We start from the raw sequence: 25,504 nt of genomic DNA on the forward strand, positions 1-25,504 counted from the left end.
GTTCATTGTGTCATCATTTGTAGTATCAATGGGTTGGAACAAAACAAATGACATTCAAAAACAGAATGTGTGTTTTTCAGACACTACCACACAGCAATCACAATAAGTAGAACTGCATGGAACAAAAGCATGTATAAATGCCCAAAGCATATTCTTGTGGGGGGAAAAAGTGCATGATGATTCATGTAATATGTTTCCTGTAAAAACATTATATATTGCATTTATAGGTTTACATGTAGCTAAGTATAAAAATATGTATAGGAATAATTAGCATCAAAATCCAGAATCTTTGGAGAGGAGGAGAAATGAGAGCAGAATGGGAGTTACATAAGGGACATCAACTGTGTATGTAATATTTTTTGTATTAAAAAGATTCCAAGGCAAATATGGCAAAATGAACAGATGGTGGAAACATGAGTGCTTGTTGTTATTCTTCATATTTTCTGTATGCTTTAAACATTTTAATATTAGTCAGTGTTTCTTTGTTATAAAATAAGGATAGAAAATATTTCTTATGAAGAAATCATAAAATACAATAACCCATTTCAAACAAATTTAGGGGCATTCCAAATTCCTGGAATGGTTTGAAAAAGAACTGCTTTTACACTTGACACTTTATGAATGTAAATCATACTTGGTACAGAATAGCTACTATGGATTTTGGGGCTTTAGAATTTGACCTCACTGTTCTGCTGTTGACTGACTTTGCCAGTTTGCAACTTGTAAAAGAAAGTTTCATAGTTGAGTATTTGTTTTTAATTGGTGGGTATAAATTCTAAAGCCAACCTGGCCACATCTACTCCTTTGTTTATATATAGGAGGAATTCACATGTCTAAGGTCCTTTCATTTTCTAACCCATGGTTTTTTTCCTTAATAGTAATACTTCTTTTATTATGATTATGGACTTTTGATAGGCAGCACTGAAGGAAATTTCCAGATAGGATGTCGATTTAGTGTTGTTCTCTGAGCTTCTCACTTGCCAGCTCTGGGTATGTCATTCATATTATGTGAATTTCTAGTTTTTCATCTGTGAAATATACTAGTATGTCTGGTGGCAAAACTCATGGTTTTTTTTTTTAAATCCAGTTCGTGTAGGTGAAATGATTAGTAAACATAAACTGTTAAACAAGTAAGATATTGTGAATGCACATAGAAATTTTATGTATTTTTTCCTGTAATCAGATTGCAGAAACAATATATACACATGGTAGAAAATATAAATAAACAAAACTTCCTAAAAAATACATTTCCACTACTCAGATCACCAGTGTTAATAACTTCTCGGTTTTTGTTTCATGCATAACTTATATTTTATATTGTTTTATTTTTAGTAAAACATTTATAGATCATATTGTTCTATAGTCTGTGCTTTCCTTCACTATCAATCTCTACCTTTCCACTTTGGTAGATCTTAGAGTTATTTTGTAGAAACTGGTATTCTATTCATGATTACTATAGGCACCTCTGTCTAGCTTAAAGGGCCAGATAGTAAATATTTCAGGCTTTGCAACCTTAGAGGCAACATTGAGGACATTATGTAGGTACTTGTATAACCATTTACAGATGTGAAAACTATTCCACTCCCAGGCTTGCCCATCCCCTGCATGGAGGAAAGCCTCAGTTGGGTGTGTGAGCACTGCCGCTTGTTATCCCTAGTCTGAGCTGTTATGAGGACCCTGTCTGGGTCCCCTCTCAGCAGTTTTGTTTCTCCAGTGTGGAACAGCAAGTGCCTGCTAGCTTATTGCTTTGGGCTCAACAGAGACCCTTTTCAGTTTACTGTAAACACACTCCAATTTCTGTGATGAATGTTCTTAGGCATGGAATAGCCATGGTTAAAGTCATTTTATACAACTGAGGCTCTTCCACTGGGTGGTGATACTCCCAGGAGCTGGGGTGCCACCTTTCTCCAGTGGTCCTAGGACAACAGTATGGAAAGCCAGAGTGCAGCTTCTGCTGACGTGCAGTGTGAGGTGCATGTCACGTGAGTGATGTCTCGAAGGCCCGAGGACACAGGAGTGGTCAATCATAGGACAATTCACAAGTTTCTTTATTTTGCATAGATGTGTTAGTTCCTAGGGCTGCTGTAATATTTAGCATAAACTGGGTGATGACTTTATCAGAAATCTATTTTTATAATTCTAGAGGCCAGAATTCTGAATTTGAGGTGCTGGCAGAGCCATATCCTTTCAAAGGCTCCCAGGCAGAATCCTCCCTGGCCTCTTCCAGTTTCTGGTGGGTCCCAGCAATTCTTAGTTTGTGACTACCACTTGGTCTCTCCTATGTCTTCACATAGCTGCCTCCTCGTTCCCTAATCTCCCTTTACCTTCTCTTATAAGGACTTAAGGTCTTTGGATTTAGGATCTTTCCAGATAATTCAGGATAATCTTTTTTTTTTTTAATATATTTTATTGATTTTTTACAGAGAGGAAGGGAGAGAGATAGAGAGTTAGAAACATCGATGAGAGAGAAACATCGATCAGCTGCCTCCTGCACATCTCCTACTGGGGATGTGCCCGCAACCCAGGTACATGCCCTTGACCGGAATCGAACCTGGGACCTTTCAATCCGCAAGCCGACGCTCTATCCACTGAGCCAAACCAGTTTCGGCGATTCAGGATAATCTTAATTGGAGATCCTTAATTTAGTTAAATCTGCACAGACCTTTTTCCAAGTAAGGTCACTCTCACAGGTTCCATGTGGATACATATATTTTGGGGTGGTGGCTACCATTCAGCCCTACTGATGTTTTCTCAAAGTAAATGTACATTTTTTCCTCTTTTTAAATTTAGATGTAATTTAGACATGAACAAAATGCACAGGTTTTAAGCGTACAGTTTATAAGTGTATACACCCATATGAACTCCTTCTCCCTTTAAGATACAGACCATTTCTGTGAGCTCCTTTATAGTCAGACTCCTTCCCTGTTGAGTGTCTGTCACCTTCATCTAATCAGAATTGCATTGTATACAAAATGTGTGCACCTGTCTATGTGTTTGGGTTTTCCTTCGGCATTTCTCTCTGGGATTCATCCATGCTGATGTGTGTACAGTAGTTCCCTCTTATTGCTGAATTGTCTCCCAAGTATGATCACTGCACAGCTCGCTTATCCATTGATCTCCCTCTCTTTTTAAAAAGAGTTTTATTGATTTCAGAGAGGAAGGGAGAGAGATGGAAACATCAATGACTTGAGGCCCGGTGCACGAAAATTCATGCACTGGGGGGTGGTCCCTCAGCCCGGCCTGCGCCCTCTTGCAGTCTGGAAACCCTCAGGGGATGTCCGACTGAAGGCTGGAGCCCACTCCCAGCCACAGTCTGGCCTCCCTCTGTGGGAGGCTACTGGGTGGGCAGATCAGGGGACGGAGGCAGCCAGCCCTCCCCCACTCCTCCTCCGCTGAACCTTGGCTGGCCTGGCGCTGCCTGCTTGCCAGCCCCACCCCCTGCTGGCCTGTCAATTTGCATATTACACTTTTATTATATAGGATGAGAGAGAATCATTGATTGGCTGCCTCCTGCATGCCTTCCAATGGAGATCAAGCCCGCAACTAGGGCATGTGCCCTGACGGGGAATTGAACCGTGATCTCCTGGTTCATAGGTTGACACTCAACTACTGAGCCACACCATTTGGGCTCCATTGATCTGTTAATGGACAGTTGGGCTGTTTGCACTTTATGACTCTTATACATAAAGCTGCTTTGCTTCCTTCCAAAGGAAGTAGGGTATTTTAAATATATTCTCTCAGTTAATGCCCCTTTAATAAAGAAAAATAACTTAATTTTTTCAGACACTTTGTTGTCCAGCTAGGAGAAGCCTTTTACTTGGTTTTGCAAAGGTGAGCAGACTGGGATTGAAGTTTTTGTTATGTCAGGCCATGGTCAATGCATTTGTTGTGCTCTGAGCTGGTGATGCCAATGTCCTAGTGCAGTGGTCGGCAAACTGCGGCTCGCGAGCCACATGCGGCTCTTTGGCCCCTTGAGTGTGGCTCTTCCTAAGCCTTAGGAGTACCCTAATTAAGTTAATAACAATGTACCTACCTATATAGTTTAAGTTTAAAAAATTTGGCTCTCAAAAGAAATTTCAATCGTCGTATTGTTGATATTTGGCTCTGTTGACTAATGAGTTTGCCGACGACTGTCCTAGTGGGATACAGGAGATCTGCCTGCAGTGTTTCTAAGGAAACAGGAAACTCCTGTTTCATTGGGCTCAATAGAGGCCGTGGCTTCCTTTGGGAGGGTTGTCTAGGGCTGTTCAGCTTATCAGCGTGTTTGCCCCAAATGTTCAGCCAAGTTCATGCCAAGCCCTGACTGGTGAGGTGGTGCAGGGCAAGCCTGGTAGTGTCACAAGGTTGTCAGCCACCCTCCCACTTTTGAACCTACACCTCCTGTTTTCACAAATGTGAACTCAATTTTATCCTCTTTTAACCACAAGAACAATGAAGGAAACATTTTTGTTGACCATCATCACAAACAGGTCTTTAGGATATTTTGTCTAAAGTTATTCAGTTCTGGTATTTGTGAGACCTATAGTTAAAAGAATAGGGGGAATTGCTGGGGTTGGGGGATGTTGAAGTGTGTATAGTTGTTGATGAGCAGTTACTCAGAACGTCCTTCTGGTTGAGTTCAAAGGTTAAGCATCAGTAACCAGTGGACACTAGATCTCTTTCCAGTTTTATGTTACTGATTCTGATGAGACTCTGGGGATAGTGACTTTGAGGAGAAAGTAGGTGGCTTCATTATGGGTTTATTTCTAGACTAGAGGCCCGGTGCATGAAATTCATGCAGGGGGTGGGGAGGTTGGGGGCTCCCTCAGCCCGGACTGCACCCTCTCGCAATCCGGGACCCCTTGGGGGATGTCCGACTGCCTGGCAGTCGGACATCCCTCTCGAAATTCTGGATGCTGCATGCACCAGTGACCATACTTTTCATACAGGTGAAAGGCATCTTGCTGTTGTATGGGCAGCTACATTTTTTTGCCCTGACTATAGAAAGTAGTACATGACATGATCCTTCTGAGGCAATAGTACCATTTTTTCCATCTTATGGGCAGAAAAACTGAAGCAGAGAGAAGGTAAGTAATTGGCTTTGTCACACAGTTATAAGTGTCAGAATCAGTGCTGACCACAAAATGTGCAGAGTCCATGCATGTCTTCACTGCATCATCCTGTTTTTTCAGTGTTAGAGTAGCCTTGCCAGGTTTTAATTTTTAAATCTAAGAGACGGTTCCCGATATATAGGGAAGGGTCCCTAGGCCTGTCCGGCGATAAGGGCCAATCTGTGGGGTGACTGGTGGGGTGATCGGGGAGCCCCTGCTGGCACCTGCCTTGGCTGGTGATCTGGTGCCGCCCACTCACTGGCCCTGGCCGGGGGCAGCTCCTGCGTTGAGTGTCTGCCCCCTGGTGGTCAGTGAGCGTCATAGCAACCGGTAGTTCCACTTTTCGGTCGATTTGCATATTAGGCTTTTATTATATAGGATGGTTTAGTTAGTAATTAGGCTTTTGCTCCAAGAATCCATTTGGCAAATCTTTCATTTAAAAGAGGGAAACTAGCTGAAACCGGTTTGGCTCAGTGGATAGAGCGTTGGCCTGCGGACTGAAGGGGGGTCCCGGGTTCGATTCCGGTCAGGGGCATATACCTGGGTTGCGGGCACATCCCCAGTAGGAGATGTGCAGGAGGCAGCTGATCGATGTTTCTCTCTCATCGATGTTTCTAATTCTCTATCTCTCTCCCTTCCTCTCTGTAAAAAATCAATAAAAATATATTTTAAAAAAAATAAAAGAGGGAAACTATTATTTTACCCAGTTGATCATCTAACCATAAGGAAAGCAAAGATAGTAGTTATTTTGGTAGCTTTTTTCAGGAAAAAGTCTTCTGTTTTAGAAAACTAAAACAGTATTGTGAATACACTATTTACAATTAGACAAGTCTTTTTCAAACTGACAGCAAGTCAGCATTTGTCAATACCCTCTGTAGTAAACAGATGGCTGTCCTGGTTTAGGTTTCATCCTGGGGAACATTGCCGGGTGACACTGAGGGAAGGTCATGCAGGGTGCAGCCACTTAGAACAACACATGGACAGGGCGAGTGCCTTGGTGGTACCTGGCATGGACAGATGGATGTGAATGACTTCATGGGAGAGGTTGTTGTGGGACGTTGTTGTGGGACTGCTGGGGTCCAATCCCAGCGGGTCCAGGGGTCCCCAAAGGTGTGGACGGAGTCGGCGAAGAAGGAATGACACGAAGACAGCCTTCAGTTGATCAGCAGCCTAGTCAGGACCTCTAGCCAGGATCTCCAGCCAAAGTTCTGGTCGGAGCTCTGGTTAGGATCTGATGAGGATCTGATGTTTATTGTCTTGTTACATCCGTATTTATACCAGCCGATTTTAATCCTGTCAATTTCTATTACAAAGGTTAGGGCGTTTCTTATCTCCATTCCAGGGAGTAAAGATTATGTAGCTTAACTACCCGCCTGGCACTTAATTAAGGGGTTGTATCCCCTCCCTAACCTCAGGGAAAGATCCCCACCTGGGGAAACAACCTTTCTCGGAGAGGTGACCTTGGTTAAAACACATGGCGCTAAAGGGAGCAAACATATTAAGAACAGTATGCTATATATGCCAGGTCCATTGAAACATATGCTGTGCAGATGTTTCTTTCCTGCAGCAACTGTGTCAAGCAGCAAGGATGGACCGGCTTCTGGCATGGGACTGCAGATGTACCTACCCTGGTCTAGTGGATGATGCTTCTGGGGGCATCACCCACATTGTGTGTCCTGGCAGCTAGATAGGTCTTAGCATCTGATGATGGACATGGTGGAGGGATGTGGCAACACTGATGGCCTCCCTTAGTGTTTCCTACATGAAACAGTGAGCTTGGGAAGGCAGGACCCTCACACCCAGCAGGTGTGCCTAATTGGCTGGGACTGGACACAGGGTTGAACACAGGTTCAAGCTTAATTGATGGGCTGAGAACATGGGAGGAGGATAAGTCATTATTTTGGCTTCGATGGTTGAAATTCAAGTTCTCCCTACCCATGTAATTCTGGCTGGTGTTACATCCTGGGTCGCTCTCACTCTTCTAGCATTGGTCAAAGGCTGAGCTATAATCCTTTTGTTTTCTTTAAAGTATACTCTCAATCAAGATGTAACTACTAAAAAGAAGACATGCATGCCCACTGAAACCACTATGCCTGTACATAGAGGAGCACAGTCATCCATGCAGAGCAGATGACTAACTGAGGTGTGCAGGTGGTCAGACAGAAGAGATGCATGTGGACAGACAGCCACTCACACTAGTAAGATCATGTGGGCCCAGTAGGTTGATGTTAAAATTTTTGAAAAGCAGTTTTGGCAAGTATGGGGGGCAGGGAACTGGGTGCCTCATGTCTCTCAATGAGGCTATGCATGGGGCAGCCTTTCTGTAGACCACTTGGCAATATCATGTAGATGTGTACCCTAACTGCCTGTTCATTTCTGCGAAGAGGTTGGTGCAGGAATGTGGGCTAATAAATAGAGGATAGAGACATGGATGAGTTGGCAAGGCAGGAATGCCACCATGAGATGTGGGGCTGCAGGACAGTACACTTGGAGCCCTGGGTTTCCTGAAATGTCCATATGTTCAGAGCTGCCTATGTCTGCACACTGGGCTGAGGCAAAAGAGGGAGGAGACATACACATCATCTCTGTTGTTGGAGCATATATTATTCAACAGAATTAAAAATAATTCTGTGTAAGTGAGTGTCTCACAGCTGCGACCCGGCGCCTGTGTCACTTGCTGTGTCTGATCACGTGGGATAAGGAATATGAGCCACTAGTTATGTCTCCTCCTCATAATATTTAATAGGAGTGCTCTGCTTAATGTCTTTACCCTGTGTCTTTTGTTTTGACATTTGAATTTGCAGTTCCAATGGGAAGATGTTTCTTGATATCTAAAATATTAAACTTGTATGAAACCCTTTTACCATCTCTCCTTCGGTTTGTCTAGTCCTAGAGTTAGACCATCCTGGGAGTGGCACAAGAGTGCTGATAGTTGTACAGAGCGTGATGAACCGCAGGGACATGTCAGCCACGCTCCTCAGGAGGACCTGCTTCAGCAGGTGGCTTCCCTCCCCTCTTGCAAGGCATTTCTTGTAAACAAGGCACCTCATGCCTTATGGAAGTTCTAGGTTTTCATCATTGTTGCAAAGTTGGTGGTTATTATCTGAATCTTGTAGGAAAGTGCAAAGAATTTTCCATGTAGGGGCTTGGGGATGCAGTCTTTAAGGGTGTATGTGTTGGGTGCTCTTGTGTGTGTTTATTCAATAAATGTTCTTTATTTAAAATTTTTATTTATTGATGAGAGGGAGGAAGGGAGAGAGGAGAGAGAAACATAGATTTTGTTGTTCCACTTATTTATGCATTCATTAGTTGATATGAATCAAACCCACAACCTTGGTGTATCTGGATGATACTCTAACCAATTGAGCTACCTGGCCAGAGTTCAACAAGTGTTTCTTGTGTACCTATCCCACTCTAGGCTCTGGTGAAGACAGTGAACAAAATAAACTTCTGCCCTTACCTTGGCTTTGGGCCTTTTCTACTCCTGAGGATAGTAGTTCTGAGTCCTCATATTTCCTGGCTGCGGGGTCACATGGCCAAAAACTCATCAGTAAAGTAACAGTTATAGCTTTTGAACCAACTGGCTGGAAAAGTTGAGTTTCCTGTGATGTCGACCATCACTTCTTAATTTAGAAACGCTAATAAAAAAAACTACCTGAGAGTCATCAGTCAGACTGAAGCATGTTACATAGTAGTGTCCTGCCACCAGTTGTTATATGTCTGCTCATCACCCTCCAGAAGTGTGGGCCTAGAGAAAAATCAGGAGTGCTTCTTGGGTGAAACGACAAGACAAATGAGAATAGTAGCTCCAAGGTATCATCACTTTCAGTGAAGACTGGATCCTGCTCTATAGGCCCACAGCTCAGGTTTATGTGGAGGGTCATCTCACCCCTGAACCTGTATGTGTAAGGGGCTTCACAAACAGGGTTGCACACCAAGGTGATGGCACCTGGTGTCCTGTCTCAGGGTATTGAGGTGGCACAGAGCTTTCAGAGGGGTGATTTGGCAGGTAGGGTAGTGAGGGGGCCAATATGCCAAGTATTGGGTACAGGGTCTTGTGGGAGAGCCAGTATTATCTGAAGCTCAAGGGTGGCAGAGACCCCTGAATGCAGAGGCCTCACCTGCTAATGGTTATGTCATGAGGATGGGTTGCAAGTTACATACAACCGTGCAACCACCCAAATGAAGACAGGGAATTGTCTGATGACCCCCCAGCTCTCACACCCCCTAACCCCCATATACACTTCTAGCACTGTGGGAAACTTATCCACAGTGTGCTATCATGGCTCCACCATGGTCCATCTGCTCTCCTGCTGGGGGACATTTGGGCTATTTGCAGGTTTTGCATAAGTCAGTGCAGATGTGACATGGCTTTGGTGGTCTGTGCGTGCATGTCAACTGGGGCGTGTCTAGAATGGCGGAGCCTAATGCCCACTGATCTTTGCTTCCAGGTCAGGTCCTGGTCTGCCACCCTGGCCACTTCTCCCAAGGATCTCACAGTGTGCTGAGTGCCCAGCGGGGTGATATGTCTTATCACTTTGCATCAGCTGTGGCTCTTTGCCAGCCTGCAGTTGGAAGTGGCAGGACCTCACTGTTTGGGGAAATAACGTGATGAGAAGAGAATGGTTCCTCAGAGAAGGACAGAGAACATACTGTGGAAGCTAAGGTGTGCTCACTGAGAGTTCCAGATCATAGTGTTTTCTCAAGTGAAGTGTTTTAGAACATCACATTCAGGGGTCTCTATCCTTAGCTCCACCCTTCCCAGCTTGAGAGATGGGTAGTGAAGGGTCCATCATTGATTGGGCACTTGATCTAAGCTCTTAATATGAGAAAATTTGATATTTATAGATCAAGAAACTTATACATATCTGACCACAAACACAGGATTCTTAACTAGTTAGGCCAGTATTTCTGAATTGACCAGAATTTCAGGCAATTGACAGCTTCTGTCTCTGCCTTCAAAACACACACACACACACACACACACACACACACACACAAACACAAACACACATGGGAGACACGTTTGCCAAATAACTAACTAACTAACTTCCTTCCTTCCTTCCTTCCTTCCTTCCTTCCTTCCTTCCTTCCTTCCTTCCTTCCTTCCTTCCTTCTCTCTCTCTCTTTCTCTTTAAAATGTTTTTATTGATTTTTTAGAGAGAGAGAGGAAGGGAGAACAAGAGAGAAAGAGAGAGAGAAAAACATGGATGATGAGAAAGAAACATCCATTGACTGCTTTCTGTATGCCTCCTACTGGGGATCAAGCCCATAACTTGTGCATGTGACCTGACCAGGAATCTTGGTGCATGGGACAATGCTCAACCCATATAAGCTACACTGGCCTGGCCAAATAACTCTTAATGAGATGGGGGGTGTGATACCCCCTGATACTTTCTGTTTTGTGTTACTTCACTTTTTAAAAAATGACTGTTCATTATGCTAAAATGATGCAGGGATTGACCCTGGTTTTGGAAACACATTAGCAGGTGATCTGCATCTTTATAACACAGTTCCCAAAGTCGCTGTTTATCTCTTTTTTGGTGAAATTTCTGTTCATGTCTTTTGTCCATTTTCTAGTTAGATTGTTGTTTACTGTTGCTTTAATTGTTTGTTTATTCTACGTACAGGTCCTTGTCTGATTTGTGATTTGCAGATATTTTCTGCTCTGCTGCAGTTTGTCTTTTCACCCTGTAAACTAGGTCTTTCACAGACTAAAGTTTTAAAATTTGTCGAGATTATTTTTTTCTTTCATGCATTGTACTTTTGGTGTCATGTCAACTCTTTAGCCGTAGGTCTTGAAGATTTTCTCCTATTTTTTTTCTAAAATTTTTATAGGTCTTCTTAGATTTATACCTAAACATTTCATTTTTATTTAGAGTAAATTGTAAATGGTTTTGTGTTTTTATTTGTTTCCATATGTTTATTGCAGGTTTGTGAAATACAGTGGATTTTTGTGTGTTGATCTGATATTCTGCAATCTTATTGAACTCATAATTTCTAGGAGTTTTTGGTAGGTTTCTTACCATTTTATAGATAGACAATCATGTCATTATCAAATACTGTTGTCGGCCCTCTATATCTGCAGGTTCCATATCTGCAGATTCAATTAACCACGAATTGAAAATATTTGAAAAAAAGTTATGTTGTTTCTGAAGTGTAGTATCTAGTTAGGCCTGTCATAGTTGGTGCTTTTGTATTGAACATGTACAGACATTTTTTTTCTTCTCATTCCCTAAACAATACAGTATAACTTACTATTTACATAGCACTTACTTTGTCTTGGGGTAATGTAGGTAATCTAGAAATGATATACAGGTGGTATACAGGAGTATGTGGGTAGTTTGTGTACAAATACTGTATGCCATTTTGTATAAGGGACTTGAGCATTCATTGATTTTTGGTATCTGTTGAAGGGGTGGGGGTTTCTGGAACCAGTTCCCCAGTAGATACTGAGGATCCACTGTAGAAAGTTTTACTCTTTTATTTCTTCCTTCCCAATCTACATGCCTTTTATTTTATTTTCTTGCCTTATTACTCTGGCTAGTACTTCCAGTGCCATGCCCATTTAGCAGTAGGAGGGGACATCCTTGCTTTATTCCTGATTTTGGGTAGAAAACATTTAGTTTTTTTACTGTTAAGAATGCTGGCTGTATTGAGGATATTCCCCTGTAGTACTCCTATTGTGCCAAGAGTTTTTATCATGAGTTTTGAATTTTGTTAAATACCTTTTCTGCATCAATTGCTATGATTATGTAATTTTTCTTCTTTAGCCTGTTAATATGGTGGATTGGATTGATTGATTTTTGAATGTTAAACCATCCTCACCTATTATGTATTTGTTATCACAAGCATAGCTATATCCACCTCTCTAATTGCCTTCTTTACTTGATGATAATATGGCACTCAGTCCATAGTAATAGATCATTCCCCCTTTTATCCTGCTCCACAGTGTAGATATGCCACATGACCTGAGCAGCCACTTGTTAGGTGGGCTTTGTGTCCCAGGACCTCTCTAGGTAGCATTGCAGTAAATTGCCCTGTGTCACCTTTTCTTGTCCTTGTTCATGCATCTTGGGGCAGATTTAGCAGTATGATGGCTAGGTTGCAGGGTGAGGTGTAAATGATACTGTAGGGTCCTCTACAGCCCCTTCCTTGAGAGCTGTCCCTCTTCTGCACTCACAGTAGAAACGCACGATTGTGCCTGGGCCCTCTTTCTGATCTTTCTCTCCACTTGTGTTTTTGTCTCCTCCTGGTCACCTCTACCAGTTAATTTCTATACAGATTAGCCTTAGAAGATGTCTTGGACTCACCCCTTCTCCATTCAGTGCTTCATGGCCATTATTATTTTTAGTTATTCGGTTATGTGCCTTTCAGGAGTATGCCTACATTTATTTCTTTGTCTTTCATCACATTTAGTCTGTATCTTAGTTCCTTCTGTGTAAGACAATTGTTGTTTTTACTGTGTGGTGTTGTTTTTTTCAGCCCCTCTTTACCTCCCACATTCTAAAGCTATGTGTTTACCTTTAATTTATCAAGGTTTTTGTTTTCATTCTGTTCTGCAATTATAGTGGCTTGTGCGTAGGTTAGGTTTACTCCAAATGTTGTTGAGCCTTGTGCTACTACCTCATTATGTCTGCACAACTACAGTTCTCAACAGGATCACTCACATAGGGTGATGGGGCCACCATCACTTCCTGGAACTGCTGTCACTTGAGGGAGACCAGGCCCGCAACAAGACCAGATAACTAACCTTCCTCTTTCTAAAGGCCTGCCAGAGTATAGCATGTACCACGTTTTGAACATATCCAGCTTTTAAAACTTTATTTATTGTGTAATGTAACATAACACCTAAAAATCCACAAAATGAAAATGTGTAATTCACTTAACACGAACACACATGTGTAACCCTTCATGTAGTAACATCTTTTGGTCAGCCTCCTAGTCATGGTGCCCCAGCCCCCATCCTTCTCCAGACTCATGACAATCACATCCTTATTTTTGTTATAGTCTTGTCACCTAAGTCTGCATTCCTAAACACTGTAGTTTAGTGTTTTTGGAAATCTAGTAGGTATATAATGTATTTTTTCTCAACATTATTTGTTAGACTCATTCAGGTTGTTTATTATCACTGATGCAATAGTATTCCTTGTCACGATCACAGGTATCATAATACCAGTGTTGGCTTCTTACAAACATTGCTGCATTCTTGTGCCTGTGTCCCAGTGCATTTGTGCTTGCATTTCTTGTGTGTGTGTGTGCGCATGCGCACACTTGCATTTTCTTCTGGATGTGTGCCCAGGATGAAATTGCTGGATTGTAGGATATGTGTATGTTCAGTCTGAGTAGATCGTGCCAGCCTTATTGCATTGGTTCACACTTCCATTAGAGTGTATCAGCTTTGTCCTGGCTAGTGTGGCTCAATTAATTGAGCATTGTCCCATGTACCAAAAGGTCACTGGTTTTATTCCTGGTCAGGGCACATGCCCAGGTTGCGGGTTTTATCACCAGTCCAGATGAGTGTGTGTGGCAACCAATAGATGTTTCTCTCCCTTCCTCTCTCTTTAAAATAAAAACATTTTTTAAAAAGAATGTATCAGTTTCCTTTGTTGTAGATCTTCTCTTATACCTGATAATCATATTTTGATTTTTGTTTGCATTTACTTGATTGTTAAGCTGGTAACTTTTCATCTACTTACTGGCCTTGTGGGTTTCCTCTTTTCTGTAGTGCCTAAGGCTTCTGTCCATTTGTGTATTAGATGGTTTGTCTTTTTCATATTGATTTGTAGGACTTATTTATATATATTTTGGATAAGAGCTATTTGTCAGGTGTATGTGTAGGAAATACTCTCTTCTCCTTTGAGGGAAGGTGACCTTTAATGAACAAATTTGTTATTTTCGGAGTGTCAGAATTTTCAGACCTTTCCTTATGGTCAGTGTTTCTGATTAAAAGATCTTTCTTTACCTTGAAGTTGTGAAGCTGCTCTTCTGTACTATTATCTAGTAGCTTAATGGCTACTAAATATACTTGTAATCTGTCTGAAACTGCTTTTCTGGGTATGGTGTAAGAGGGAGTCATGTCTAGTTTTTCCATATGAATGCTCATTTGTCCCAAAACCTAATGGACAAAACTGTGTTTCATGCCCTGTGGTCCCTCTGTGGTTATAAGTTAGTGCTCACTATGGGCACGGGGTTGTTTCTGGCTCTGCTCTGTTGGTCAGCACTATGTCAGCATCATGCTGTTTTAACACTGTTGCTTCAGCTTGTAAATAACTTTGACTTTAATTTTGAGGTTCTTTACTTTCAATTTTAAGTTTATTTGCATTGAGTTCTTTTGTTGTTGTTGTTGTTGTTGTTGGCAATCCTCACCCGAGGATATTTTTCCATTGATTTTTTAGAGAGAGTAGTAAAAGGAGTGGGAGAGGCAGAGAGAAAGAGAAACATCGATGTTAGAGAGACACATCGATTGGTTGCCTCCCATATGCACTCCGACCCTGGAGCCGGGGATCGAGCCTGCAACAGAGGTATGTGCCCTTGACCAGAATTGAACCCACAACCTTCAATTCGCAGGCTGGCACTCTATCCACTGAGCCAAACTGGCTAGAGCTCTCTCTACCCGTCCACCTTTTGTGTGTGTGTGTGTGTGTGTGTGTGTGTGTGTGTGTGTGTGTGTGTGTGTGTGACAATTTGGTGTCTGTGCAGTAGTCATTTTATAACTTTCACATCATTGCTTTTTTTATTTTGGTTCACCATTTCCTGAATGCAAGTCTTTTAACTGCCCTTGTGCTTGCAGAGGTTCCCAGACTTCTTGAGCTTGAGGATTAGTGAGGACCCCACAAAGCAGTTGCTATGTGCATTATAATTATAGCTTTCAAATTATATTAAAGCATTATCTTAAAAAGTATAACAGAGAAATGTTCAATATTTAGTTCATTAAAAGCATTACATCTATATATGTAAAAGCCTAAGTGACCGTTATGACTGAACAACTGGAATGACCAGTTGACCAGTTGCTATGATGTGCACCGACCACCAGGGGGCAGATGCTTAATGCAGGAGCTTCCCCCTGGTGGTCAGTGTGCTCTCACAGTCAACCTCCCGCGGCCCCTCCCCCCAGGCCCCGATCGGAAGTGGGGCAGGCCAACCTCCTGAGGTCCCTCTGCCTGGCTGGCCAGCACCCCAATAGGCCTTGATCACCCGAGGGACGCAAGTTGTGCATGAATTTGTGCACTGGGCCTCTAGTATAAATATAAATACACTTACTGAAAGGTAACTGTTTTACAAAAGAAATCACAAAAATTATTAGTGGCATTATTTTATATATCTGCAAATCTCTTAATATCTAAAGTGTATGAAAAAAATCCAGCTTCTCACAAACATGTAGTGGGATAGGGGAGATATTGGGAGCTTTGTCACATGATTATGGATTCTACTTTGACAGGAGTTGCAGCACAGGCTGTGAAAACCCTGTTGGTTCAGTGTTGGCACTGCAATCCCATTGGTGTGTTCTGTGCATGGATGGGTCTTTCCTGTGTGTAGTTTTATAATATCCCAAATTGGCCATTTGGAAAATTGGTTCACTGAATTATGCAGATCTTCCAAATGTTGACGTTATATTACACATTATTTACAAAATAACCTTTTTATATTACCACTGATCTCATTAAAATGTCTTTAAGCATTGAGCTGCTGTCAAGCTAATGGAGGTGGATACACGTTTTCTAAAATGCAGATTTTACTTGAAAGTTCAAATTTCATTATTGGCCACAACTACTATTAATTTTCCTTGAAGCGATAGGCTCAGTTTCTTCATTTTTGATGAAGTAACTTCCAGATACCCAGTTCTTAATAATAATAGTTTGTCTGAAAGAGTCTTTCATGTAAAACTTGTGTTCCACTGCCAGTTTAGCTTGCCACTCACATATTTGCAGAAGCTTTTCTTCAGGTAAGTGTTATGCTTTGATATGCAGCAGAAGTGCTTCACACAATACTTCCATCTTGTCACTGAATATTAGAAGGACAAGAATTCAAGGTTTACAGTTTAATAAAATTTATAATTTTTTAAATCCTCACCCGGTGATATGTTTTATTTTTAATTTTTTTTATTGATATGAGAGAGAGGGAGGGAGAGAGGAAGGAAGGAAGGAAGGGAGGGAGGGAGGGAGGGAGGGAGGGAGGGGAGAGAAAGAGAGAGAGAGAGAGAGAGGGAGAGGGAGAGAGAAAGAGAGAAAGAACGAAAGAAACAAACAAACAAACAAACAAACATCAGTTGCCTCCCGTATGTGCCCCAACCTGGGATCAAACTTGCAACCTAGATATGTGCTCTGATCAGGAATCGAACCTACAATCTTTTGATGTATAGGACGACATTCCAACCATCTGAACCACCCTGTCAGGGCTAAAATTTATAATTTCTGCTGCTCTATCGAGGAGAGTCATAGGTAACGGTGGCTATTTTACGGTAATTATGTGACAGCAAGGAGCACAGGGACCGTGAGGAATTTGCCCTCTCTGGAGCATGGCCATATGCACCTTGAGACAGGCAAGTAGTTCTAGGTATTATTATGAAAACAGTGTTGACCTCACAGGTACCCTGAAAGGGGTCCAATTATCTTCAAAGCCCACAGACAATACTGAGAACTGCTGCACTAGAGAGGGACCTGGGTAGGAAACACCTTGGGGCTGTGCTCTGTCCAGTCTGCCCACCCTTACAATGTGAAGACATCCGTAGACCAGGGCTGCAATCTGGGCATGACTGAGGTCCAATAAAATTTAGTTCTAATTCATGCAATTTTCATGTGTCACAAAATATTAATCTTTTTTTACAATATATTATTGATTTCAGAGAGGAAGGGAAAGGGAGAGATAGAAACATCAATGATGAGAGAATTATTGATCAGCTGCCTCCTGCACGCCCCCCACTGGGGATCAAGCCCGCAACCTGGGCATGTGCCCTTGATGGTAATTGAACCTGGGACCCTTGGGTTTGCAGGCCGAAGCTCTATCCACTGAACCAAACCAGCTAGGGCGTGAAATATTAACCTTGATTTTCTTGTCGACATCCCCCAATCCCTGAAGGATTTAAAATATAAACCCATTCTTAGGTCGAATGAAGACGGCTGGCTTTAACCTTAGGTTATAGTCTGCTGACCCCCCTCTGGAGGGGTACAGGCTACAGAGGAGGTTAACGTCACTTTTCTGCATGTTTTTTGAAGCTATCTTCAATTCTTACTCTCATCGACAGTATGGCTGAATTTGGTACTTCAGTGTTTTAGTAATTTTCTCAGATCCAGGGCTCTGTTGTCATCTGGCATTCATAAAGTTTATGAGAATTCTAATGCAATCTGAATCTCACTCTCTCATGGAGGACCATGGCCCTGCCCCCACACTCATGTCCTGTGTGGGTGGGATTTCTAGAGGCCAGGCAAAGTTATGGCTCAGTTCATTTCTGCTGTGTGCCCTCAGATTCTTTCTGTTTAAAGAAGCATGCCCTTGGCTGTTGCTTTTTATTATTTCGTTGGTAATGTCTTTGCCTTTGTATGATGGTGGGTTTCTTATGTTTTATTATTTCATTTTATTTATTCACTTTTTAAAATTGATTTTAGCAAAGAGAGGAGGGAGGGAGGGAAAGAGAGAGAGAGGAGGAGGGAGATTTGTTGTTACACTTCTTATGCATTCATTGGTTGATTCTTATATGTGCCCTGACTGGGGATCATACTTGCAACCTTGGTGTATTGCAGTGGTTCTCAACCTTCTAGCCCTTTAAATACAGTTCCACATGTTGTGACCCAACCATAAAATTATTTTCGTTGCTACTTCATAACTGTAATGTTGCTACTGTTATGAATTGTAATGTAAATATCTGATATGCAGGGTGGTCTTAGGCGACCCCTGTGAAAGGGTCGTTCGACCGCCAAAGGCGTCGCGACCCACAGGTTGAGAACCGCTGGTGTATTGGAACAACACTAACCAACTGAACTACCAACTAGGGCCTATCTTATTTTTAAACTAGAGGCCTGGTGCACAATTGGGGCCGAGGAGGGACTGCGGGAGGTCTCCAGGGCATGTATAGCCCGTTGCCCAGTCCTGACTGGCCGGACATCAGCAGCAAGCTAACCTACCAGTCAGAACATCTACCCCCTATGGTCAGTGCGCATTATAGCAACTGGTCTAATGGTTGAACACTTTGGACACTTAGCATATTAGGTTTTTATTATATACTAGAGGCCCGATGCACAAAAATTCGTGCAAGAGTAGGCCTTCCTTCCCCCGGCTGCCGGCATTGGCTTCCCTCCGGCACCAGCTTAGCCAGGAAGGATGATGTCTGGTCTAATGAGCATATTACCCTTTTATTGTTATAGATTAGAGCTCGTTGCACAGATTTGTACACCGGTGGGGTCCCTTGGCCTGGCCTGCAGGGATCAGGCCAAAACCGGCTCTCTGACATTCCCCCAAGGGGTCCCACATTTCGAGAGGGCACAGGCTAGGCCAAGGGACCCCACCAGGGCACGATCAGGGCCGGGGAGGATCCGCAGGAGGGCTCCAGGGAGTGTCGGGCCCGTCTTGCCCAGTCCCAATTGGCTGGATCCCAGCAGCGAGCTAGCCTACCGGTCTGAGTGTCTGCCCCCTGGTGGTCAGTGCATGTCATCGCGAATGGTTGAAGGGTCGAATGAACGGTCGGACACTTAGCATATTAGGCTTTTATTATATAGGAGGACCTTTTATTCTCTTTCCTTGAATTTTTCTACTCTCATGTCAAGATTGCTTCTAATCCTTTGTTTCTCTTTTGTAGCACCCTTCTTTTTTCTGTGTCTGTATCTTCTGCCAGGCAAGTAGGGTTTCTTGATGTTCTCTCCATTCTCTGCACTCCTGCTGTGCATGCTTGTTCACACTAGTCTTCCTCTCTGGCCGCCTGTCCTCTTCCTGTGGTTGCAGCTCAGCTGGATACGGTATCCTGGGGCCAGGTGGGTTCCTTGATCACTGGCGTGTGTGGCCTGTACAGGCGGCCAGGGCTGTTGACCCTGCATCCTATTCCACTGTGCTCTCCCTGGCAGAGATGCTCCAACTGGCTAGGCCCACAAGTGCCTTTGAGAACTTTCACAGGTTCTGCCTTTTTTTCACCTGGATTCTTGCTCTGATCTATTTGAGGCCAGTAAGAATGCCTTCTGATTCCCCTTGCTGTTAACTTGACACTTAAGGCAGGATTGGGCTAAAATTCCTAGGATTTTTGCTAAGCTGCAGGTATTGCAGTAGTGCCTGTTGCCTTCCTGCATCAGGTTTTATCTTGGAGGAGTGTCTTTCACATCTGCTGTGTTTCTTGCCCACAACTTGAAGGGAAGGCAGTGTGATTATTTAGGATGGTCAGCTTAGACAAAGGCCCATGAGTATGTTTATTGGAGTATGGGTGGAGGCTGGGTCTGCTGGCAGTTCTTAAACTTGAAGGCTGTTTAAAGCACCTTTGGGAAGGAACATACCTTGTCATCCTTGTCCAAAGGCCTCTTGTCATATTTGTCCTGTCAGTCCTTTGAACAATTGTCTCTCCAAGCCCATAGATGCAGGGTCCCACGGCAGGCGGGGAGGAGAATTTGCCAGGTGGATACCACATGGAGTTTTTGTCGGCTGTGGGCCACCTGCAATGTGCATAGATACAGGGCTGGATGGCCTCTTCCGCCTTGTGTGCCCATTGGTCAGGGGCCTGACTATAGACAGTTGTTGCTTACCTCCAGGCTAAATGAATTTTTGTTTGGGCTCTGACACATAGCTGCCATGTAATTGGCAAATTCCAATGTGACTCGGGGAGTGTGGCGAAGTCTCTTTTTAGAAAACTTGTTCCACCTCAGACCCTCTTGAGTGCTTTCCTGAAAGGTCTTTGTGCCCCTTCCTGACAACCTGCGAATCTGGAACCACTGCCATTCAGTTTGGAGGTGCAGAAACAGCCTGCATCCAGCAGCTTGTTCCTGCGCAGGAGCTGGTCAGAGGCCAAGGCAGGGCTCAGACCAGCTATGCTATCCTCGACCACCTTAGTACTGTGTTGTAAACATTTCCCAGATGCGCAGCGTCAAGCCTACATGTGTCCCAGTGTGTTGTGGAGTGTTTCGTTTTGATGTGGTTTAGAGTGTCCCTGGGTTTACAATAGACTTTTTTTGATACTGGAAGTGAGAGAATTCAGGCTGCATTTACCAGTATAGTGTGTCTGAGCAGGGAAAGGCAGGTCACCTCCAGAAAGAAGATAGCCTTCCATGGGTGAGGTCACCCACTTGGTTGTGGTCAGCTGTGAAGCAAGTTGATCAGAAAGCCCTAGGGCCTGAGTTCAGACAGCCTCGAAACTGTATAGAAGGGAGGATTGCCAGCCATGAAGACTGTCTCCACTGTGTCAACTGTTGAGTGGTCCCAGCCTCTTCCTGGGTTTAACAGTGAATGCCCAGCACTGAATGACGAGGCCTGGGCTTCACAGCAGCGTTCTAGAGCCTGGCTCCTGACATGGAGAGTCAGCTTCTCTAGGCGGACTCACAGTATTGACTAGTGGTCCCACTTCATCTATATCATTCTCTTGGCTGGCATGGCCACTTCCTGTAGCTGAGGGAGAGGCTGACCGGGAAGAAAAGCACAAGCTGGTGTGGAGCCCGAGGGACCAGCAGCAGAAGCCCCTGGCATAGTCACGATGATCAAGCAGATGGCCAGGATGACCAAGCATTTGAGCTTTCATTCTCATCTAGTATGTCATGAGAAAATAACAAAATTAGGTTTGGCCAGGGAGTCATGTGAGGTATGGGATGGATTGACTCGTGCATCCAGCTTTCCTACAAATTCATCTGGAATGTGTCGCTGGCAAATCTGAGCTCTGTCTCTTTGTCACTAACTGCCTTCGTGAACCCTGTTTCAGTGACTGCTCTGAAAGAGATGAGTCTAAATGTGCTGGGATTCAGCAGGCCCTGAGGAAATAGTTGTCATTGTCCTGACTTTCCTGAATATTGAGGTGTTTGTAACAAGCACCATTCCCAAACATGAGAATCCCCAGAGTGAGGTACCTAGGTGATCTCAGCCATCGTTATAAAGGTGGGCTTGAGAAATACATATTACAGAAAAAAGTATTCGTGATGACATTCCTACCTCACCTGTGCTCTCCCTAGTCTTTGTGGGAGAGGTGTGGTGGAGCCTTGAGGACAGTTGCCTTTTCAGGAATGAGTGAAGCCCATGGGCCAGGACAGGACATAGCATGCTTGACCAGTTGCCAGCACGTAAGGTCCCTCAGGCTGTCCTGTTGAAGTGTGAACCTGCCCGCACTCTGTGATACATCACATGGCATTAACTGGTTGGTTGTTCACAAAATGAAAATACTGGCAAGTGTCTCCTGGTAGCAAGGGACAAGCTGCATGTGGTAGAGCAGTGGTTCTCAACCTTCCTAATGCCACGACCCTTTAATACAGTTCCTCATGTTGTGGTGACCCCCAACCATAAAATTATTTTCATTGCTACTTCATAACTGTAATTTTGCTACTGTTATGAATCGTAATGTAAATATCTGATATGCAGGATGTATTTAGGCGACCCCTGTGAAAGGGTCGTTCATCCCCCAAAGGGGTCGTGGCCCACAGGTTGAGAACCGCTGTGGCAGAGGATCATGTGCCCAAAAGTCTAAGTCAGAGGAATTGGACCCAAAGACTTGTACCTTGAGGTTTCAGTGTTTTAATAATAACAATGACAACTGTGATAGCTTTACACTAGTGGACTACTTCATGGTTACACAGTACTCAGAAATGATTGGTACACCTTTGAGGGCCACCACTTTGTGGGCTCAACCTGTACTTTGAGATGTCATCTCCGTCATTGGTTCTGGGCCATGGTGAGCAGAGCTCCTTCCCAGTGTAGCTGGGTGTCACCTCAGAACTCAGCCTAGCTGTAATGCCCATCTGTAAAAACACCTCACCTTCCAGTTTTTGAGGATACTTGGAACATGGAAGAAATCCTGAATGAGGAAGCTCAGAACTCATATCACCACTTTTTCTGGCCCTGCAGCTTCAGTGGTTGTTTTTAAAGATAATTAGGCTTTGGAGGTTGGGAGCAGTTGTTCTGGAAACATCCTATTCTCTTCGTGGTGTCTGGTAGCCATTGTACTGCCTTTCCCAGGGGAGGGAGGGGAATGGGAGAAGGAGGCAGATCTTCTCAGGTTAGTTCAGGGGCCTGAAAACTCCACTTTGAATAGAGAGACCATCCAGCAGAGCCAGTTCAGGGACACTGATTGAAATCAGTTATTTGAAGAATGAAGTGACTTTCTGTGTGCTCTCCTGGTTGAGATGCTGTGAAATGGGCTATGAGATCTGGGTCCAGAAACTGTGGGGTCCATATTGTGGCCACATGTGGGCGGTTCTGGGTGTTTCCTGCACCTTCTCCACAGACTCACATGTGTTCACATCCAGGAGCTGGAGGGTTGAATATCCCATGATTACTTTGCTCAGTTTTTCCATCATCAGAGCAGGCAGTCAGGATTTTTAAAAAATTTAACTTCCAGATAATCTTTAAATTTCTACTGAAACATTGCTGATGAGTTCCCCAACAGTGGTGAGTTTCAACAGTTATCACTGAATTAGGCTCTGGGATGCCATTCCTCCAGGCTGAGATGTTCCGGTTCCATAGTGAAAAATTGGAGGAGAATTTAGAATTCATAGTTTCAAATAGATATAGAAAACATCATTTCTGGCCTCAGCCATCAGAGCACGTGGCTGGAAATACCCTGCTCATCTGCATTGTGTGCTGGGAAAGGAAGGCAATAAAATTGGTCAGCCGTGCCCCTCTCCCCAGAATAAATTCAGGTGTGTTCGTAAGTCAGGTAAACACCAAAGGGATACTTTTTGAAATTTATCAGTTAATATGGAAAAATAAGACAGGCTCTCTAGAAGGCATGGTGAAGGGCAGATTGCTCTTTAGCATACAGGGAGCAGGAAAAGTAGGGTACTGCCACTTACAGAATGCTTTTGAACATGTCTTTCAAAAGCTACACATCATACATAATAGAAGCTGTTTAATTCCAGGTGATTAATTATAAAAATTACTCATCCGAAATGGATAAGCACAAAGGTGTGTGACTGGGAAAAGGAGATGAAACAGTGCATTTAATTTGGTTTGTATAAAGGGGTTTCTACCTCTGACAATGAAAAAAATGCATTAAAAGGAAGGCAGTGACTTTTAGAAAGATGGAATAGATATAACAACACTCCCCCCCCCCCCCCGGGTTCCTCTTGCTCTGTGCAGCTGAAAATCTGGGTATGATGTATGGAACAAGTGTAAGAGGACCGGGAAATAGAGAGCTGACCTATATTGTAGGAACACTCATGTCAAGCATGTCTAGTTAGGTCATGTGGCCACAGGTGGAGATGTGAAAGGAAGTTGATTCTTCACACAGGTCCCAGAGAGAGGTTACTGTGTGCCATGCAGAGCAACTGGGGAGAGCATTGGTGTGGTCAGGAGCAGAATACAGAAGTGAGAGAGGGGTCTAGGCCAGATCTTTGTTGGGGTTTTCGCAGGAAGGCAAAGGGCACTGTGTCAACAGTTTAGGATTGACTAATTTGAATAATTCCGCAGTGTATGCTGATCTGTATTGCCTAGTGGCTGGGTTGATTTACCTTAGGGGAAATAATTAGCCTGTGTGTAAGTAAGATAGGGGCTGATTGGTAGTTTTTTGTGTGAAAGGCACATCTACTTCAGGAGCCCTTTGCTTGTCTCTAAGAAAGATCTAGTCCTGGGAGGGGCAGTCTCTCCCAGACAGCAAACTTTTTAAGGTATCAATACATCAGAAAATAAAAGCATGATGAATACAACATGTTTTCTGGGATTTCCTGGAAAATGCAGGGGCCTGGGCCTCGGGCTCATGTGCAGGGTCTGGCTTAGTAGGTAGGACCCTGGACATTTTCTGGAAACTCCTTCAGAGGCGTCACATTACTGCCTTCTGAACATTTTATTCAGGAGAAGTTGGTGAACTTTCTGGAAAGAATAGTGATTCTCACCTAAACTGTCTGGGGGGCAGTGTGAGAATGGAGCTGCTTTTCTTGGGTGGTGAGTAGTGTTGAGGCCATGGTGGACAAGATCTGTAGACCTGAGGGGCAGGTACTGCACCTTTGGTGTGACCATGCCCGTGTGGGAGGGAGTGGCGGGTGGGATGGTACCTAACTCTGAAGAGCAGTGCCATAGCTGCTGGAACCCAGCATGCAGTCAGATTCAGGTATTGGCCACTACTGGCCAGAAGCGTGGCCATCACCTTTGCTGGTTGGTCCTTTCTACAGCTGAGAAATGCTTGCTTGCCCCACCATGTTGTCAATTATGTATCGTAGACATTTTTTCTGCTGGTGTTTACCCCCTGGGTACATCCTAAGTGGTCTCTTCCTGGGTGCTGGTCAGAAGAGCTGGTTACGTTCTTTTGATTCAATCTGTCACATGAGTTTGAGATTGCCTGGGTTTTGTTTTTCACCAAATTTTAACCTTCTTCCTCTCTTTTGAAGCAGACGGTTGATGATGAAGCAATGGCCGTATAAATGAAGATCAAGTGAGGGGTGAAGAACGATGCCCAAGGGTGGGTGTTCTAAAACACCACAGCAAGAAGAATTTTCTCTCAGCAACGACATGGTGGAGAAACAAACAGGGAAAAAGGTAACACTTGGCCTAGCTCTTCTCTTCTCCTTCTCCTTGCCTCCTGCTCTTCCTCCTCCTGGTCTTTCTCTCACCCTTACCTTTCTTTCCTCTTTACCCTCTTCTCCTTTTCTCATCCTCACCCCGTCTGATCCTTGTCCTACTCTCCTCCTCACATTCACATATCCTCAGCACATTCACTGTGTCTAAACAGGGATAAGGACTAAGAATGTCATCTTGCCTGTTCTGGTTGTCTGTCTCTGTGTCATGTATTTTCTTGTTGGGCCTCTTCGGCAGCCAGCAGTGGAGGAGGTATTGTTGGGTGGGTGAGTGTGGAGAACATTGATCTTGCCAAAGAGGTCTTGCTTTCTTTTTAGGATGTTTATTGTTTGGGGTACCAAAGTAAGTCTTTAAATAATAGTTTTATGTTTGAGATAACCTCAATTTGGCCCCACACTTCTGTACTCTAGGACCACAGGATTCCTGTCATGGTTTCAATAAGACCAAATCTGATATTTAACCATATTTGAGTTATCCTGAGTAATACCACTGCTGGATAATTTAAATTTCAATTTGGCTTGTTCTCAGTGTGAGTAGGAAAATGGGATGCAATTCTAAAATTCTTGTATCTTACTAATGTGCTGTTACCACTGGGCTCTGGGGTGCACACTTCCTTTCCTGCAGTGTGAGACTGCCCAGTGAACATGGATTTGGAATCAGACAGAAGAGGTTAAGCTCATGATTTCCATGTGTGTCTTTATGACTATGAACAAGTCAGTTATCTGCCCTGAGAT

The 25,504-nt window shown here is 43.6% G+C and overlaps 1 protein-coding gene across 4 annotated transcripts in view; it reads left to right on the plus strand.

The window, feature by feature from the left end:
* The window catches only part of ANKRD11 (ankyrin repeat domain containing 11), a 243,488-nt gene that overhangs the window by 165,422 nt on the left and 52,562 nt on the right, over positions 1-25,504 (plus strand). For 2 of the 4 annotated variants that reach the window (XM_070398880.1, XM_070398883.1), the window contains exon 3: positions 24,584-24,731. In XM_070398880.1, the coding sequence (XP_070254981.1) occupies positions 24,645-24,731 (87 nt within the window). In that variant the 5' untranslated portion in view covers positions 24,584-24,644. The remainder of the gene's footprint in view (positions 1-24,583; positions 24,732-25,504) is intronic. The other 2 variants (XM_070398881.1, XM_070398882.1) reach the window with 1 other exon arrangement.

Source organism: Myotis yumanensis, unplaced genomic scaffold (assembly GCF_028538775.1).
Source record: "Myotis yumanensis isolate MYYU_CA2020_CCGP unplaced genomic scaffold, mMyoYum1.0.hap1 SCAF_18, whole genome shotgun sequence".
Lineage (NCBI taxonomy): Eukaryota > Metazoa > Chordata > Mammalia > Chiroptera > Vespertilionidae > Myotis > Myotis yumanensis.